Below are 18,751 nucleotides of genomic sequence, written 5' to 3' on the forward strand. Positions count from 1 at the left end.
CGGCTGCTTTTAATTCAAAACCTCGCTGGGCTGCCGGCAGCGGGCGGCGCGCCGTGATGGGCTGCGGGCGCTCGGATGGAGGGGTGGGAGTGGGAGCTGCGGCCCGTGGGCTCTGCCCGGAGGGCTCCTGACCCGAAAAGGGCCCGCTCGGTGAGAAAGAAAGAAAGAAAGAGATAGAAAAGGCCTTGGTGTTACTGAATGACGGACATGGCATGCCGGGATGCTGCTGCTGCTTTGTCTTTGCTTCTTCAAGGGGTTGTGAGTTTGCTGTGTCGACAGCTTGGGATGAAATAGACAAAAAACACCCTGGTGAGATGGCCTATCGCGGTAATTTTAGTTGAAGTCTCGTGAAATCGTTATAATGTGGAAATTAAAAATAAAAAATCAAAAGTCCAGCAAGAAAATCCTACCCACCCACCTATTAGGTAGGTATGTAGTAGGTCTGTCCATGTCAGAAATCTTTTTTTTAATGGTTTAGGCACACTGAGCAGTGGGATAGCTGTAGTGCTTGCCAGCTGACAGTTCAGAAGCCCACATGAAATCTACTGTTAATCTGCTTAATAGCAGCCATTGCTGCTTCTGTTGCTAAATGGAGAGAGGAGGTTGGCCGTGAAGGAGTAAGTTATACATAAGTAATACAAATATTAAAGCCAACAAAGCCAAGTTTTTCAGACATACAGCCTTTCTTGTGCTGGCTAAAATAGTTGCATTGTTGTAAGTACTCTCTCCCTGTTGTTTTTCCATTCTCTGCTGGATCCTGTGCCAGAAACTGGACCTGGATGTGCCCATGCAGCCAGTTGGGACAGAAACAATGCCTCTCCAGAACTCCAGGTGTCCTCATGTAACTCCTTGCACAACAAATAAATTAGAATTGTAAACTCATTGGGGTTTTAATTTAACACTGAATGTTCAACATCTTCTTTAGTTATTTTGTAACAATCTCTACTTTCTCTTAAGATCTTAATAAGCATTTTATGGACTACTGCTGGGAAATCATTAGGTTCAAGCTGGTTTTGATAGAGCGTGGATGGAAGGAATAGAAGCACAACAGAGAATATCATCTTGGCCTCTTAGTTATAATAAGATTGATCCATTTTTAAAACAGTTTGGAAAGTATGGCATAGAGGAGAGGGATGGTCTTTTGGGGTATACAGGCCTTTACAGGTTAATTGTTGAAGCTGATTCTTGTTCTGAATGTGTTCAGGAGGCACAGAAAAATGCACCGTCATTTGTTTGGCTGTGATGTTACAGAAAGGACAGTGAGATAGCAAATGTAGTTTTCCTTCTTGTGCACCAGCTAATGCTAAGGTGTTTGCCCTGTGCAGATAAGGGTATGTGTGTATGTGCCCACCTGCTATCCCAACACAGTTCTGATTGTGTGTCCACATTTAATAATGCTGTTACCTCTGCTGTTCAAGTCAGAAATGCGGACCTCTTAGGGCTCACTGGATGGAACAACAAACTGAACGTCAGCTTCAAACTGCCATACAGAACCTGCAGAACTAGGTTCTGTATGACATAAAATTATCCCCTCCTGTAGAAGAAAGTGTTGGAAGCTCAGACTGCATTATAAGTTGTGTAAGATACTGAGCTTTGTTCCACAGTAAAACACTTTTTTGCAGGTGAAGCTAGAAGAGCTCATTCACTTAAATAATTTTGTTTGAGATTTACTGGTAGTACTACAGTAGCTTCTTGCAAAAATGAGTATGGGGTGGTGTGTCAGATCTCAAGGAAATGCAATGCAATTTCTTATGTGTGCACAAAAAAGGCAAGTCAGCTTACTTACAGATAGAAACAGTCATTGACTTCCTCTTGCTTGTTTTTCATTTTAAGATTTACAGTAATAACAGCAGGCCAAAAGCTCTTGGGATATTGATGGGAAGATGGCTGTGAGGGCAGGAAAGGTTTCTGAAGCAACAAATAGAGTGATGCTTATGTTGTACAACAAATGCAAGCTGCTTTCAAGTCTGGGTTCCTCCTTCCCTTCTGAAGTCAGTGGAGTTCTTATTTTTGTTTGGGGAAAACTTTGGCTCAGGATTCAGCAGATGTGACTTCATTTTGTCTTTCCAGCTGTAATAATATTGTTTGCTACAGGGATTTGCTAAGAAGTGATCTTTAGAGGCAGAGCAAAAACTGAACAAACTCCTTACTGTGATTTATTTGATAGAGGTACTGAGTGGTGTCTATTCCTGAACCTCAAGAAGAGGTTTTTTACTGAAACTAAAGGAACTGTTTCTATGAATAAAATCACATTTGTGACTTTTTTTCTGTTTGCTGTTGAGGCTTAACGCTGTAACTCCTTTCTGTTATTGCTGTGAAAGGCAACCTGAGACACCAAGCAAAGCTTCCTTAAGCCATCTGGAACGGAGCTGGAAGTGTACTTTGGAAAGGCTGACAATACCAGTAAATCTCAAACAAAATTATTTAAGTGAATGAGCTCCTTTAGCTTCACCTGCAAAAAAGTATTTTACCATGTAACAAAGCTCAGCATCTTGCACAACTTATAATACATTTGTAGAATGGAGAGAAGCAGCCTTGACCTGAAGTACTTATTTCTGTTATGCTGTGTATGGTATAGCCCTTAAGCTGATAATGAGATTTGCTGTCTTTCAGCTCCCTATCTAGTTTAGGTTCTCATCTGCTTGATGTAATTCAGTAACAGTGCATCAGCCTGAGGAACACCAAGTGCTGGCAGCAATACACACACCTGATAACAGCTGTATTTGCTAGAGGTGCTGTGAATGCTTTATATCTCAAAACCATAAAGAACAGTCTGTATTGTTTTGAAGATGCCTTTCCTATGGCTTCTGGGAATGCAGCACCTCATGTTGTTTACGCTCTTAATGATGCAATACTGGATATCAAACATGCAACCTGCTTCACTGCTTATACTGTGTGTTTCATGCTAGGCCATGTGGCACACATCAGAAAAACAGAATGAAATCCCTATCACAAATAAAATCATGGGGAAAATGGCTCATCTCAGTTTGCCTTCAAGGATAGTGCCACTGAATTTAGCTGAACAGAGTCCTGCATCCATCAGAGGGGCCCAGTCAGTAGCACCAAATGCAATAATCCCTGCTCTTAATTAAGTTAGTTGGCATCATCTATATCAGTTGTGCCAGTGGGTGCTGAGAGTTTATTTCAAATGCAAGTCATTGGTGTATTGGGGGTGGACTTTGTAAAAATAGAAAGCTGTCAGCGAGAGAACAGTTAAAATTGAATTTTGAGATTTACATTCTTGGCGTGGCTTTTACACAGAATGTTTTCTTTTTATGGAAGTAAATAATTTTTCTGCAACTCATAATGCACAGCACGCTGTATCTCCACAAACACTCAGCCCTTGGCTTGAGGATATGAAATGTGCTCCTGTGTTTGGACATGACAACTCAGAGATGTGTTTTACTGCTCCACTGGTAATGTATGCCTGGCTAATCGTGTCTCTAGAGGAAGTATTTGTAGCCTGAAGTACAAACACTGTTTTTTTTCTGGCAGTTTGCAATGGGCCCAAGCTGGTGCATTATTGGGTGTCTCACACTGAAGGGATCTGTGTGTGTGATGCATGCAGAGCAGGGCTGGGAGCCCATCGTCATGTGCTTGCTGTGTGACTGTGTGACTTTTGACTAAAGGCAGATTTAGAGATTGTTGGGCTTTTAGCAAGAGAGTAATCGTGGTGAACACTGCTCACATCTCTGGAACTGCAGTTCTGCATGGTGTCTCATTAAAAACCTCGTCCTAATCAGAATTAAGGCTTAAATCTGCAATTGAGGCAACACCTCCATCTTCCCAAATCAAATGGATTTGGCTGCATACTCACAGCTGAATCTTTCAGGGTTAGGGCTGTTTATGTAGCTGAGAGAGGCTGGTTGTTGTTTTTCCTTCCCAGATGAAGGTATTTGGAACACTGTAGGAATACAAAGTGTTTCTTTTATGCACAGCATGTTATTCAGCCATCTTTCTGGGAATCGAGCAACGTCAGGATTTAATGGAAACAAATTCCCACGTGGAGGAAAATCTGTTCATCTGAACAAGATGTCCAATACGTCAGAGTCCCTAGTAGAACTGTCTGCTGCTTATTTATATTTGGGGCATGGTTTGTGCATCCTATTGATGTTCTGAGAATTGCTCCTTTAGATAATGCTTTTTTCTTAAATGGCGTGCTGACAACATTCACTCTGATCTGTTAAAACTGACGATGCAGATGCTAATTCATTGTTTTGAATATCAAGGGATTACATATACATTCCCAGAAGTACTCAAGTATTCAAATCTGCATAAATTAACTGGATTATCAAACTAAAAGGATGAAATTCCAGAAGTGAGCCATGAAGAAAGAAGACAGCTGATGCAGGAGGGAACATGCCAGAGAGGCTAAAAAATGTTATGGCAAGATGTCACTGTAGTCTGAGCAGCTGGTGGGTCAGAAAAGGCAAATGGAATTTCAGTGTTGTGAATTTATGGAGTGTTAGTATGAAAGTGTTGTTCTGATGTTCATAAATGATGATAGAAAACACAGTAGTGTGGAGTTGGTAGATGAATTAGCTATTAAGGAAATGAAATTATTTTCATAGAACTCACTCAGACTTGCTGTTATTTGAGTGTTAATTATATACATTTATGTACTGAATATGTAGTGGGGAGAGTGGCAGCGTGGATCTGCAAGAGGAACTCTCAGAACACTTTGTCCTTGCATTTAAAGGTCTGAGCACTGGGGACATGAAAGGTTTTGCTGGAGAATCCATTCCTGGCCTGTTTCTCCCAGATCTGGGCTGAGGCATGTGAGTGACATGAGAAGCATCTAAAAAGACAGAAGGATAAACAGAAGTGATGCCCACCAGAGTGGCACTGACAGAACAAAAGGCTTGTGTCCAAGCTCTCCTTCAGTACACAGAGCAATCAGAGACCTGGTGAGGTCTCTGTAAACGCCGTCATTCTTGATCCCATGGCACACACCTAGTTCTATCAACAACTTTGTGACTTTATTCAACAATCAGATCTTAGTGGTCCGAAAAGAGATGAAGGCAGAGTTCTTTCTTACAGGATTTGTCACTCTGAATGTAAAGATTTTCTCAATTTGGTTAAGATTTCTCTCCCTTAATCAAGGAAGAGGAGGAAGCAAGACCTTAGAGGAGAAACTCACTGAAGTATTGCTGTTAAATCAGATTGCCAGACTTGGTCATATCAGCTTATTATTTTGGTTGATTATGTCTGAAATGCGCAGTGCTTAGAACCCAGGACCCTCAAGAATATTAGCCAACAATTGTTAGTGTTTAATGTAAGACATTGAGCAAGCACCAGATAATGCCTTTGTAAACTGGTATGTATTTTTTTGCTGCATTTTTTTGCCAATCTTTACCATTTTCCATGTGCTTAAAAATGATTCTCCTATTGAAGTAGTTCACATACAGAAAATACATGTTAGTACCTCTATTAACATCCTTTTGTAGTTCTCTGTTCCCAAACATGTATACAGAGTTCTTGCTACTCTAGCAAGGAATTCTTTACATGCAAATCAAAGGATGGGATTAGGTTTTTTCTTCCTCTCCCTCTCATGGAGAATTACTTAAATCACAAATTGACATTAACATCAAAGAAAGTTAAGTTGTAGATTTGTGCTGTTTTCCAAGGCAAGTCTAAACACAGGTTATTGAAGGAATAACATACTTAGATACTTGTACAAACAAAAAAAACATTTCCTTGTCAATTTGTTCAGTTGTAGGAAGTACCTTTGGAAAAGAAAAAAAACAACAAAACCTCTTAAGTCTTCTTAAATCAAAACGTGTTGGTTTAATAAAACTAAGTGTTCTTTTTAGTCATCCTCAGAATTATTTTTAGCTGTCAGGTTTCAAAGAAGAGACATTCAAATATGGTAGAGGAGCAGTGACAGAGTGTGAGATGTTTGACCAGGGTCACTGATGAGAGTTGGGTGTTGTGCACCTGTGTGTTCTTGGCCCAGTGTGTTTTTGTGAGCCACACCGACTGCCTTAAGATGAGCACAGCCTCTGCAGCAGAACAGGCAGCCCTAACGTGGCTCCCCAGGCTGTTGTAGCATAATATGAAGCTCAATGTGTTTTGGTGTAACAACCTTTGAACTCTTTCATTCAGCCTGTTAGCTAGCTTGGGGAATTTCCAACTTTTGCTCCCCCGTTTCTTATCGTGTGGCAATAGTGATGAGCAGCAATTACATTCAGGGCTAGTTTTATATTGAGGATCTTTATAGCTCTTTGATACAAGTAGATAGGTGATAGGAAGTAATGGCTGCTGGTGGTTGTCCATCACTGTACTGGAACATTCAGATATCATCCCAGTCTCAGTAAGAAACTGATGTGTGATCCTCACTGGCAACCTTAGCCGGCCTTCTTGGGAAAGGTGTAACAAGAGAGGGTTTGGAACCTTTTTTTTTTGTGCAGTGTAGTACAGAACATTGAATTCATTGTGTGAAACTCTACAGTAAAAAACAGTCAGCCCTGGGTAATGTAAAAAAGAGTGTGTCTGGAAATCATCAACCCTGATTCAGGTTTGTTTATTTTCTATTATGCCTTGAAATATATTTTTTATGATAGAGCTCTGTGCCAGGAGTGTGAGCTAGGTGAGTAGCAACAGATTGAAAAACCAAGCTTCCAGCCACCAGCAGTTTCTGTATTATCTGGTTATAGAGAAATCACGGGTTAAAGAAAGATGTTGAAAAAGCCCTAGAACAAGAAAAACATGGAGTGGGACAGTGATAAGAGCAGGATAACAACAGTTAGAAAACTTTAACACATGATACAATTCTTTAGAAATGTGGGCAAACCAAGTTAAATGCCCTTATTAAAACCATAGTTTGAATTGTTTCTGCCTGAGTTTATTTTCAGGTCGATACCTTTTAAGTAAGAGGATTTTATGCCAGGTGGGATTTTTTTTCTTTTATATATATATATATATATATATATATAATAAATAATGTGGATGTAGCACAGTGGCTCCCTGACCCCCTTCTGTTCAAGGAGAATCTCCCTTGGAGTGGCCTCCATTCAGTGAGTCAGAGCAGCCTGCAGTATCCAGGAGCTCAGTTCAGAGGTGTGTCACTGATACTGCCCATCAACCAGCCTTGTAACTCATCAGCATTAAGTTTCCAACACAACACCTGTTATCATAGTACAGGCTGGGCAAGGTGGGTGTGATGCACTCCAGATCACTGACACTCCTTATCTTGGAGAAATTTGACCTTCTTTTTAGAAGTTGCCTTGGAAAATGTCTGGCTGCTGCTTAGAGTGCAGCCTGAGCCATCTCACCTGCCTTTTCATCCCCATGCCCAGAGACATCCTAGTTTCTCACTCAGTTTCTCAGCTTGGATGTCTCAGAAAGAATAGGGAGGTGCTGGAACAGGCTGCCCAGACAGGTGGTAGGGTCACCATCCCTGGAGGTGTTTAAGGAAAGGGTAGATTTTGGCTCTGAGGGATCTGATAAAGTGGGCAGTATTGGTGGTAGGTGGTAGGTGGCAGTTGGATTGGATGATCTTTTTCAACCTTAATAATTTTACGATTCTATAATCAGTGTACATCTGTAATGTTTCTGTGCTTCTGTTATCAGGCCGTGGGAATTCTAATTAATTATCTTTAGTAGCCTGAAGAACAGCAGCCTCCCTGTTCCCACCCTCCCTCGCATCCTTGCAGCTTCCCCACACCAGAAAAGTTCATAGCCATTGTTTTTAAGAGAACTTAACTTACAGTAGAGAGCTGTTGTAATCATAATTATTGAAATGGTGAAGAATGATATTGTTGTGTTTTCTGCGAGCAGTTTCTTAATCCCCAGTCGCTTGTTCTCATCTGCCAGCTTCCTGCTTCCCATAGGAAAAATCCATCCAAGGATATGTCAGTATTAGGACAACCACCTCTGAAACATGGGTGCTCTGAAGTTTTTACAGGCAGGATTCCAGCAGATGATCAGTCATGGATTTTTGTTGGAGTTGGGAATTGTTTTTGTGTTTCACCCTTCCAACTTCATCACTACATGGGATCATCATAAGTGATCATAAGTGTTTCTCAGCCTTCTCTGCCCTCCCACAGGGCTTGGGAACAGTCTCCTTTGCCTGATGTGGAAACAGCTCTGCTTCCTGTTAATTTATCCACAGTGTGGAGCAATTGGATTCAGTTATTCAGCTTTTATTTATGCTCTGTGCTCTTGTGACTTGCTATATCTGTGCAGCTACATTTTACTGACTGTCTTCTACTTAAATTGTGTTTTACAGATGTGGAGGAACGGTTGGTGCCATCTTTACTTGTCCCTTAGAAGTAATTAAGACTAGGCTCCAATCTTCAAAACTAGCCTTTCGGACTGTCTATTACCCACAAGTCCAGCTGGGGACCATCAGTGGTGAAGGAATGGTCAGGCCAACATCTGTTTCACCTGGGCTCTTTAGCGTTCTTAAGTGAGTACTGTTCCTCTGGTCCTTCAATGTTAATTGACACCAGTAATCTGAGTTTCGACTCCTCAGTTCAAACAAGGAATGCAAATTTTGCTCCAGACTTGCACTGCAAGGATGCATGTCAGTTAGGCTTTTGGATTCAGCAGTAGAAAGATAAATTATTCTTTTAAAAATACATAGAGTTCCTGAGTGTTCCTTTAAGCTCCCACAGAATTTTATTGCTAGCACTCAGAAGCTTTCTGAAGCACACTGATTTGGGTAAGTGTCTGGGAGTGTTATTTTTAATCTACTTTTGAGATTTTTGTAGTTATTATATTCTAGGAGTCAATACACACTGTGTACTCCAAGCCTTGTGTTTACTATGCTTTAGCTTGCAGGAACTATCAGAAAATATTCTTCAGGAAAAGGCCTTCTTTTTTTCCTTTTTTCTTTTTCAGTAGCAGGAAGACTTTGAGCAACAGAACAGGTAATCCTTTCTAGCTGAGGCCAATTCTTGGCACAGTGGTTGAAGGACTGAATGAACTATGCACTCTGTCTTTCCTGGAGCCATTCCCAATCTTCTCTGAGTAGCTGGAATGATACTTTTACTATTGCTGCCCATGCTATTTAACAGGTTGATGAAGTAAAGTTTTGATTTCTCTCTCTTGGAGCTTCATTTAAAGGTGAGAGTCTGTAGCCTTTCCTCCTTAATAGGCCAGTGTTGTAATGAGATTTCTGATTCTTTGTGTTTTGTGATGCAATCAGTCAGTCACTGATCCATCTTCAAAACTGGTCCTACTTGAGTGCTGATTTGAACTAGATGACCCCCAGAATTCTCTGATCCCTTATTATTGGGAGGAGCTGTTGACTCCATTGAGAGTGGGGAGGCCTTGCTGAAAGATGTAGACAAATCAGAGAGCTGGGCAATCACCAACCACAGGAAGTTTAAGAAGAGTGAGTGCTGAATTCAGCACATAAGAAGAGACAGCCCTGTCTATACATACAGAATTGGAAGGCCACGGTGAGGTTTCTCTGGAGCCTTCTCTCTCCGGGCTGAAAAAGCCCAGCCTGTCTTTGTAGCAGAGGTGCTCCAGCCCTCCTCTGGACTTGCTCCAAAAGATTTTATACATCTTTTTTATTCAGGGGGCTGCAGACCCAGGCACAGTACTTCAAATAGAGCCTCACAAGGGTAGAGAGGGACAACCATCTCCCTGGACCTATTGGGCACCCCTCTTTTGATGCAGTCCAGGAGTTGGCTGCATACTACAGTTGGCCTTCTGTGCCACAGTGCACACTGCTGACTCATGTTAAATTTTTCATCTATCAGGAGCCCCAAGTTGTCCTTAGCAGGGCTGCTCAGAGAGTTCTCCTAGTGTGTATGCATATGTGGAATTGCCCTGACTCAAGTGCAGCACCTTGCACTTGGCTTCCTTGAACCTCATTAAGATCACAAGGATCCACCTTTTGAGCTTGTTCAGGTCCCTTTAGATGAAATGCCTTCCTTCTGTATCAGCTGCACCTCTCAGCCTGGTGTCATCCACAAACCCTCTGAGGGTGCACTCAATCACATCATCTGTGTCTGATAAAGATGTTTAGAAGTACCAGTCCAAAGACAGATGCCCGGGGGACAGCACTTGCCACCAGCCTCCACCTGGACCCAGAACCATTGATCACAACCCAAAGTTATGGTTCAGACATCATGCAATGCATCGAGTTTATCTGGATCATTGAGCACATCGCAGGGTAATGCAGAAAGGTCCTGCTTAGATCAGGTAATAGAAAATACAGGCCAAAGAAAATACTGACTAGCAAAACAAGTTGAATGATTTATGTAAGGCCAACACACTTGGCAGGTTGCCTGAGGAGAAGCTGCACAGTTATGTAACAGCACAGTGCTAACTCAAATTCTCTGCAGAACTAGATGCCTAGAGTCATTCTGGGACTTGAGTTTCTGTTATAAACAGAGCTTCTTTCCCATGCCAAACACTTTGTATTCAGAGGTGAATCTACAGCAATTCGTGACCAAAAGTATAACTCAGTGCCAATTGCCTTTGATATTCTTCTTTCCCTTTCTACTTTTTCACCTTGCAGCACTGGACTAAAGACAGCTCTTACTAAAGGAAGTAATAACTTAAACATATGAGGCTGTTAATTTATTTCCTTTTCCCATCTTTCAGTAAGATCTCCCTTTTAGGGAGAGAAGAAATGGGTTAAAATTAGGTCAACCTTTTAATGTATTTATTAAGCTCATTAAATTTGGTTGACAAATCTTGATTTCATTTCACCTCAGAATTTCTGTGGTGACTATGATCTTGATTCCATTTTACTTGAGGAATTGCTCAGCTGCATGTATCACCACGTTTTTGACCTATTTAGTCCAGAGGATTAAGAAGTGAGAATGAAATAATCATGCAATCTGTCATTCCCTTGCTGACAGTGCCTGTGATGTACAGATAATGCTATTGATTGTGATCTGATGAAACACAAATGTATGAAGAAAGAGGAGTAAGTTAGATCTCTTATACTCTTACACCCCTTTCTCAATTCTGACCATACATACATGGCTGACCTGGATGTGACTTGGATCTTCTGTTTTAGGAAAACTGTATGGCTAAGGAAGCAGCCCTTTAGAGCCCTACATATAAAATTGTTCTAGAAGACTTAAAGATGCTGAATCTGAAAGCTCCTTAACTGCTGTAAATAGAAAAAAAAAGTAGGTACTCAGGAGGGCAGGTTAAGCCTGCTGCTGTATAGAAGCACTCCAGAAGGACAGGCTGTTTTTGTCTAATCCCTTTAAGATTCTCATGAGTCACCCCAGCTGGAAGCTGCAGTCGTGACTGTTAAATGACAAAGAAGGAGTAGTTGGTGGATCTGTCTCCTTGGAGACACTCAGCTTTGGAGTTTACACAGAAAGTTCTACTCCACTGCAGAAAAAAAAAAGAAAAGAAACAAAACATTTCAGGAGCTCCTATGTATCTTCTTCTGCCTAATGAGCTTGTTTTTGGAATCCGCAGGGAACATTCCCAACAGTGCTAATGACCTAGAAAGCAAACTGAGAGTTGGACAGTACAAACAGATGCACGTGAACTTCCCCTGGGACCTGATGTTATCTGGATTTTATTGCATGGTTTTCACGTGATGAGCCTTTATTTCTGTAGAGATCTACTGCAGCAGACTGTGCACTAAGCCCCAGTGATTACTGGACCATATCTGGCTCTCACTGGTGAATACTTGGCTGTTTACCAGTGTTTGGGTGTTAATTCAATCCTTCTGAATGTCTTCTGTTAATAGGGCAAATAATTGTGTAAAAGGAAGTCTTTTTCACCTGAGCAAGTGTAGAGCTTGACAGCTGGACTATCATAGAAGCTCTAGCTGAACATGCCTTCCAAGATGTGGGGAAAAATGAATGAAAACAGCTTTGAAAACTTGGGCTGTAACAGTTGCAGAACTACAGGAAAACATTATTTGATTGTTATCCTGCTTTACACCTGGTCATGAAATCTGGTGACACACAGGGGTAGTTCTGTAGTTTGTAGCATCCTCTGGTGTGTTGCTATGAACTCTTTTGAATACCCTCAAAACCAGAAGAGTTACTCTGAACTGCCTGGGGGAACAGCTTGTAGAAGGGTGCAGCATTCAACTTCCACTCTGGGGGGAAAAAAAAAAAGTGACTAATTGTGAAAGGGTAAAGAGTGCTGGTGGTTTTAAATTTTTTGTGCCTCTATTCAGGCAACAGACTCCTGAACTGCTTAAATTTCTTGGATACAGAGAATGACAAAAGTATCTTTGTTCTTCAGTCAACTAATATTGGATTCTCTGTGAAGCTATTAAGTTCAATTCCTTTCAGCTTTCAAAAATGGAAATTATAACCTTCTGTCATATGACACAAATTCGCCTGCAGTGCACTGAAGTCTTACAGCACAGTGGTCTTTATTCAATAGTGTGTAATTCTGCTAATTTTCTTACGATTCTTTTGTGCAGTTTGAAAACTAGTAAGTTCACAATTAACATTGATTGCTTTAGCACAGTTCTTTTGACTGACTGTCTGCCAGAATAAGAAGCGTAACTTTTAACCTAAATGCTATCCTTTTTTTCCTCTGTTTGCTTTTATTTTAAGGTCAATTCTGGAAAAAGAAGGACCAAGGTCACTCTTCCGAGGTCTGGGTCCAAACTTGGTTGGAGTTGCACCATCGAGGTAAATAGTTAAGCTATTGCTAAAAGGCACATTTAAAGCATCAACTCGAATGTTGCAACCCATTTGCAATATAGAAGAATAGGTCATAAAATTATCCCATCCATAAACTGTGCTTTGCAAAGCATCAGACTTCACAGCTTTCGTGTCAACAAATAATTCTAAAAATCATCCTTACACTTGTTAGCACTGACTTTCACTTACATGTATCAGTAACTAATAAATTTACTACCTGTATCTAGTCAATATTCTCTTCTTAAAAGGATGGAATACTATGAAAGTCAGTACTGTTTTTTCTAACAATGAAACCTCAATCTGACGGATTTGTCATGTTTTGGCAAACTTCTGTATGTGTGTCTTAGCTGCTTGTTTTGATCTGTGCTTTCTGTTATCAGTGGAACTTTGTTCATGATGCTATCCTCAAAAAAATAATTAGGAGGGGGGAATATTTTAACGTATTAATACAAGTGTGTAAAACTGCTTTTAGTTTCAATCCAGGGTTAAGTGCTGCCAAGGCAACTATAGCTCTGACCAAATGTAGGGAAAACGTAGGCTCAGAGTGGGATGCTACAGACCCAAGGGTAGGAAATGTATTAAATGCCAGGGTTGGCATTAGTATCCAGTGTAACTTGCTTTAACAAGACCATGCTGCTTCACATTGCAGACTTGGTATGAAAGTAAGATATTTCTACCGTGTGGGTGTCAAGTCAGATAGTGGCACCTTAGAGGAAAAAAGCTTGTTATTCTTGCAGATGGAAACATCATACAGAGGCCCCATTTTAGAGAGTCTTGTTTTTTCTAGAGGAGGTAATACTGTAACATACCTAACTTGATGTCATGTGTATTATATTGCTTTTCATCTGTTTTTTGTTTGTTTTTCCACAGAGCTGTCTATTTTGCATGCTACTCCAAAGCCAAAGAGCGATTTAATGGCATTTTTGTACCCAACAGCAACATTGTGCATATCTGTTCTGCAGGTTCTGCAGGTATGTGTTTGCAATTCACTTTCCATGTGGTCTGCAGCAATACTCCAGCATCTGGCCCCTTAGCAGTACCTGCCATGCTTGTGTTGGTATCTGCATGGCTCTGAGATGCACCTTAACTTTTTGAAGTATGTATTCCAAGCTGTTATCAATACAAGACTTATTCTCAGTAGCTAGAAAATGAATGGAAGTTATCTTAAGATAGGGACTGGACTTTTAGTCTGTCAGTACAGGCTAATAGATAATTCCTGACTGTGGTCTGTGAATAGTTGTGACATCCGTACAAGTACAAGCTTATAGATCCAGAAGACATTGGTATGGAGGATCTGCTTTCTAGGAAATATATCCAGCAATCATCTCCATAATAGGATGGGATCAGGAGATGTACTGAGATTGTGAAACAACAGTATGTATAAGGTGTTCTTAATGAGCCAAAGTTCAGAGACTATAAATAAAATCTGTGAGTCTGGAAACATCTTGTTCTCTCACAAACAGACAGGAGTGCTGGCAGGATTGCTTTGAAGACTGTTAAGGAACACACTCTGAAGAGTTTAAATTGGTGTTTCATAACATTACTAAAAAGGGGTAGATTTGCTCTTCTTAGCATCTAGTTTGATTAACCACCTCTCTCTGCAATCTAAAGTTTGTAGCAAAGTTGTTGCACGTGTTTGTGCCTATGTACCAATTGACAATACAGTCATACTCTTGGCACAGTGCTTTCTATAGGCAAAGTATTCTTGTGAGTAAGTTATGGCAGTGTTATTTATTTATTCAAACTTCTCTGGTTTGGCCACGTTTATCATTGAGGGAAGGGTTTTAGGAATTGCTGGAGCAAATGAAACTGATAGAAACACATGCTTGAATGTCTTTCTAATTGAAGACTTTCAGTAAGAATGTTGTAAAACCATGCGCCAAGTGTTACAGCTGCAGACCTCTGAATAGTGGCATGACCTGATGCTCACCTCTAAAGGACAGGGACCCTTCCAGTGCTAGTGAAATATTCCAACATCAGCTTTTGGAGGAAGCCAAAGATAGACTTCACAGAGCTCGATGCCAGGAGCTTGCTAGCTCTTAGCTTACCTTGTTTGCAGAGGAGCTGTTTTACTGTTCAATGCTTCGTCATGTTTCTGAATTCTTGTTCACAAGTGAGGATAAAACTTTATTCCAATTGAAATGCTATAAAAATATTTCTGAATAGTTTAAAGCAAAAGTTAATAGACATCAGCGAGCCTTTGATATTGTTTTAGCCAAATTATTTTGGCTTGTTGTATTTTCTCCTCCCAGGATAAGGAAATAGCCTGTTCTCATTGGAAGAATACTGCAGAGCAGCTCCACTAATTCAAGTATCAGTCAGCAGAGTGATCATTAAAAATGTTTGCCAAACTGACCCCATAACTGTGGGTGGATTCAGTTAATGAGATAGCTCAATGGCACCACCTAGAGTCTTGGGGAGAACAAGACACTAATAAATGCTTGTTTTCCCTGTCTATTTTTTCTAAAACCCAGTCAGTAAGTAAGCTGTTTTGCCTACAGCATTGTTTAGGAACATGAAGTACATAGGTGCAGAAAGAAAGCCCTTAAGGCCGCTGGTTGATGCCTTCTGGAGCTTTCTTAATATAAGATAGTTCTCTGGCTGGAGACAGGTTAGAGGCTACATGCCTGTATGCTGTTTGAAACCTCAGCAGCTGGTAACTAGAACTGTCACTGCACAGTGTGTATAGTTCATGCTTGCTTGAACAATGGCAGTAGACTGCCTGAATTCATCTATACTTCTGTTTTTCTTTTCACTTTTTCAGCCTTTATCACAAATTCCCTGATGAATCCTATATGGATGGTGAAAACCAGAATGCAACTGGAACGGAAGTAAGTAACTGAAGGAGATGGGATGCTGCTAAATGGCTAAGGGAGCCTCTGGAAAACTCTGAAAAACTTAGATGTTTTTTTCTGATAGCTGTTTAGACTTTGGTAGATCTTGCTCTATTTCCCCAGTTCTCACTTTCATCTTTGAAGCTACCGTCCTGGTCATGCTGGATATTTAGCTTTTGGGTGTTGGTTTAATCTGATTCACAGCTTCTATAGAGGGATGTGGAATTTGCCTCCAGCCTGAGTTAGGTTCAGGTTTTGGTTCCAGTAAATTCCAGTAAAGTAAGGCATAGCATTAATTTGCCCTCAGATCTTGCTTTAGAAAGTCTTCTGAAGCTCAGGGGTTGGTGTTGAGGCTAAATACATCAGTGACTGAAGTGCTCTGATAGAGCAGTAATAGAGGCTATGGAAAGGTCAGGGGAGCTCACGTGGGAAGCCAAACATGGCTCACAGTCTTTGTCCCACTTGGCAACATCCCTTGTGCTGGCCCTAGACCATACAGATACATGTATTGCAGCAGCACACTGAGGTTGCTGATACACAGTTAAGTAGCTATAAGCAGAAAGAGTGATGTTTTTTAAATTCTAATGAAGCAGGATTTGTTTAATTTCATAAAATGTTCCAGAGGCAGCAAGAATCTGTTGCAGTGGTTTAATGTTCTCATACTTCCTTCAGCATTGTATCACAGTTAACCATACCTCCTGAAGGCAGAGGGGGAATTGGGCAGTACTTGTCTTCCACTTGGGTGATTCATGGTCACTGGTGGATATTGGAGCAATGAGGGATTAGGTAATAATGTGACTCGTTAGAAAGGAAATTCTTTCCTGCAAGAATGTCTTATGTGAAATAAGCAAGATCCTTTAAGACACCATCACTTATAGATAATTCATAAGCCTCAATTCCAGCACTTCACAGGGTGTCACCTTTGAGCTGAATGCTGCCTTATTAAAATGAAAGATTGTTTCTCGTGTAGGAGACTTATGTATCTCGGCCTGCTGAAGATAGCGTTAAGTGGAATTAGTAGTTTAATATAAAGCAGTGTCTCTTCAATGCTTACTGTCTTTTAAAGCACTGATGTGAACTGTCACAGACTAGTTAGAGCTGGAGCTGTAAGAATTATTACATGTATGTATAAATTTGCAGAGCCAAGTGTGGGTTCTCAGCATAACAGTTCTGCTCCATGCAGCTTTCTTAGAAGATTTTTGAAGTAAAACTTGTTAGAGAAACATTCTGTAGTTTTGAAAAGTATTGAAAGCCATCAGGTTTTTTTTGTTGTTGTTGTTTGTTTTAACCTTTATTCTCATTCTGGGCTCATTCTGTTTCCTGTTTTGCTGTTTTTGTTGTTTTTAGAGTCAGAGGTTCAAAACCAATGAATGCTCTGCAGTGTGCTAGATATGTTTACCAGATGGAAGGTATCCGTGGTTTTTATAGAGGATTGACTGCCTCCTATGCTGGGATTTCTGAGACCATTATCTGCTTTGCTATTTATGAAAGTTTAAAAAAGCACTTGAAGGAAGTCCAGCTGCCCTCTTCTTCTTCTAACGGAACCGAAAGGAGCTCCACAAACTTCTTTGGACTGATGTTTGCTGCTGCTGTTTCCAAGGGCTGTGCCTCTTGTATTGCTTATCCACATGGTATGTTAACTTTTCCATTTGTGACTGCAGAACAGCTGTTGCCTCTAATGCAAGGCAAACGATGAGTTTTATGGTTGTAAAATTCCTGTCTGTTTGAATGGCCTGTGCATGTTACTGTGGCATGTGCAAATGCACTGAGATTTTTAGTACTGTTCTTATTATTCCTGCCTAGCTACGTAGTGACTAGCATTTCCTCATTTCAAAGCTACACCAAAAAAATTGAGTGCCTATTGCATCCATTCTCACTAGTAGCCTCATCTATATGAGTCCCAACTGCTTTTAGGAGCTTTTATACATTTAGTTTATATGCAGACTGAATAATAGCATTGTGTGGTATTTGGAAGTAATTAAGTATTTAGAAGAATAAATAGGTGAATAAATAGGTGAAGGTATGTTTTCTGATCATCTGATTAACTGAATTTGCATCTGAAGTAATACAAACTCAGAATAGGGTGCATGCATGCAAATCGAGTGGTGGGAAACACTCAATGGGTAAAGAGTGGTGTTTCTGGAGAAATGAGTGACTGTCATTGTGGTTTTATACTGCAGTATTGGCTACGTGAGTATCAGTGAAGTGTTTCATTTTGTAGCAGCTTGACCAAGCAAATAATCCATTTTTTCTACATGGAAGGGCACCCCTCTTTAACATTCCTTCTTGCCTAAAGGACAAAGCACGCAGGATTTCACGTCTGAAAGCCCTGGCTGGCAAGCAATGGAGGCAGGGAAGTTTTAACATCTCTGGGCCTTGCATCCTTTTTTTTGATCTTGGCATGTTTCTGGGAATGTGTAAGTCTTGTTAACCTTGGGCTGTTTTACTTTTCTGCAGAGGTCATACGGACACGGCTGCGAGAAGAAGGCACTAAGTACAAGGCGTTCATTCAGACAGCACGGCTGGTAGCACGTGAGGAAGGCTACCTCGCCTTCTATAGGGGACTTTTTGCCCAGCTCATCCGGCAGATACCAAACACAGCCATTGTGTTGTCCACTTACGAGTTAATTGTGTATCTGTTAGAAGACCGTGCAAAGTAGCAGAGCCAAGACTGCTGTTACTGACTGTAGACCAATTTCTTCGTTGAACAAATAGTCCTTAATGACTGACGCAGGTTGCATTGTTGGTGGAAGAACTACAAGTCTGTGATCACCTGCTGAATGTTTTCCTTTTGGATTCATGCTTTCTGAAAGGTTTTGAGTCATTAATGTTAATAGTTAATTATAACTTTTTTTTTTAACTTAATGATAATTAAGCAGCTACTAAATTAAATTACACTATTTAATTTAAGTATATGTTTGTCCTTTTCCTTAAGCACAGCCATTGTGGTCAAGGAATGTACCTCATACCATCAAGTGGTCTCTTGGACTCATGTTCATTAAAACTGTATTAAAACTGAAGAACTGGCTTGGAATTTTGAAACTTAAGTCTTCCTACCACTACTGTTGTGTCATCTTTTAGCACTAAAGTAAGCTTATGTCCAAATAACTTAGAGAGGTCTTCTAGTTTATTTGTGGTACATCACTTCTTGCTGTGTGAACATTCTGGAGCGTTCAAGAGGCACACCAGGATCTGTTAGAAAAGCCACTTACACTGGTAAAATTTGCAAAATAAGATTGTGGGAAGCTCTTCAGTAAAATGTCCTTAGTTACAGCACTGTGCATCTGTGCACTGGTGTTTGCAGACTGACCTGTCCTGACTTAC

The 18,751-nt window shown here is 40.6% G+C and overlaps 1 protein-coding gene across 1 annotated transcript; it reads left to right on the forward strand.

The window, feature by feature from the left end:
* Positions 1 to 758: 758 nt before the first annotated feature.
* Positions 759 to 18,447, forward strand: SLC25A33 (solute carrier family 25 member 33). Its single transcript, XM_031556644.1, has 7 exons — positions 759 to 831; positions 8,231 to 8,410; positions 12,504 to 12,581; positions 13,464 to 13,564; positions 15,358 to 15,424; positions 16,775 to 17,058; positions 17,885 to 18,447. Exons 1-7 carry the CDS (start codon positions 788 to 790, stop codon positions 18,085 to 18,087), a joined length of 957 nt encoding a protein of 318 aa, XP_031412504.1. The 5' UTR covers positions 759 to 787; the 3' UTR covers positions 18,088 to 18,447.
* Positions 18,448 to 18,751: the final 304 nt, after the last annotated feature.

Source organism: Meleagris gallopavo, chromosome 23 (assembly GCF_000146605.3).
Source record: "Meleagris gallopavo isolate NT-WF06-2002-E0010 breed Aviagen turkey brand Nicholas breeding stock chromosome 23, Turkey_5.1, whole genome shotgun sequence".
Lineage (NCBI taxonomy): Eukaryota > Metazoa > Chordata > Aves > Galliformes > Phasianidae > Meleagris > Meleagris gallopavo.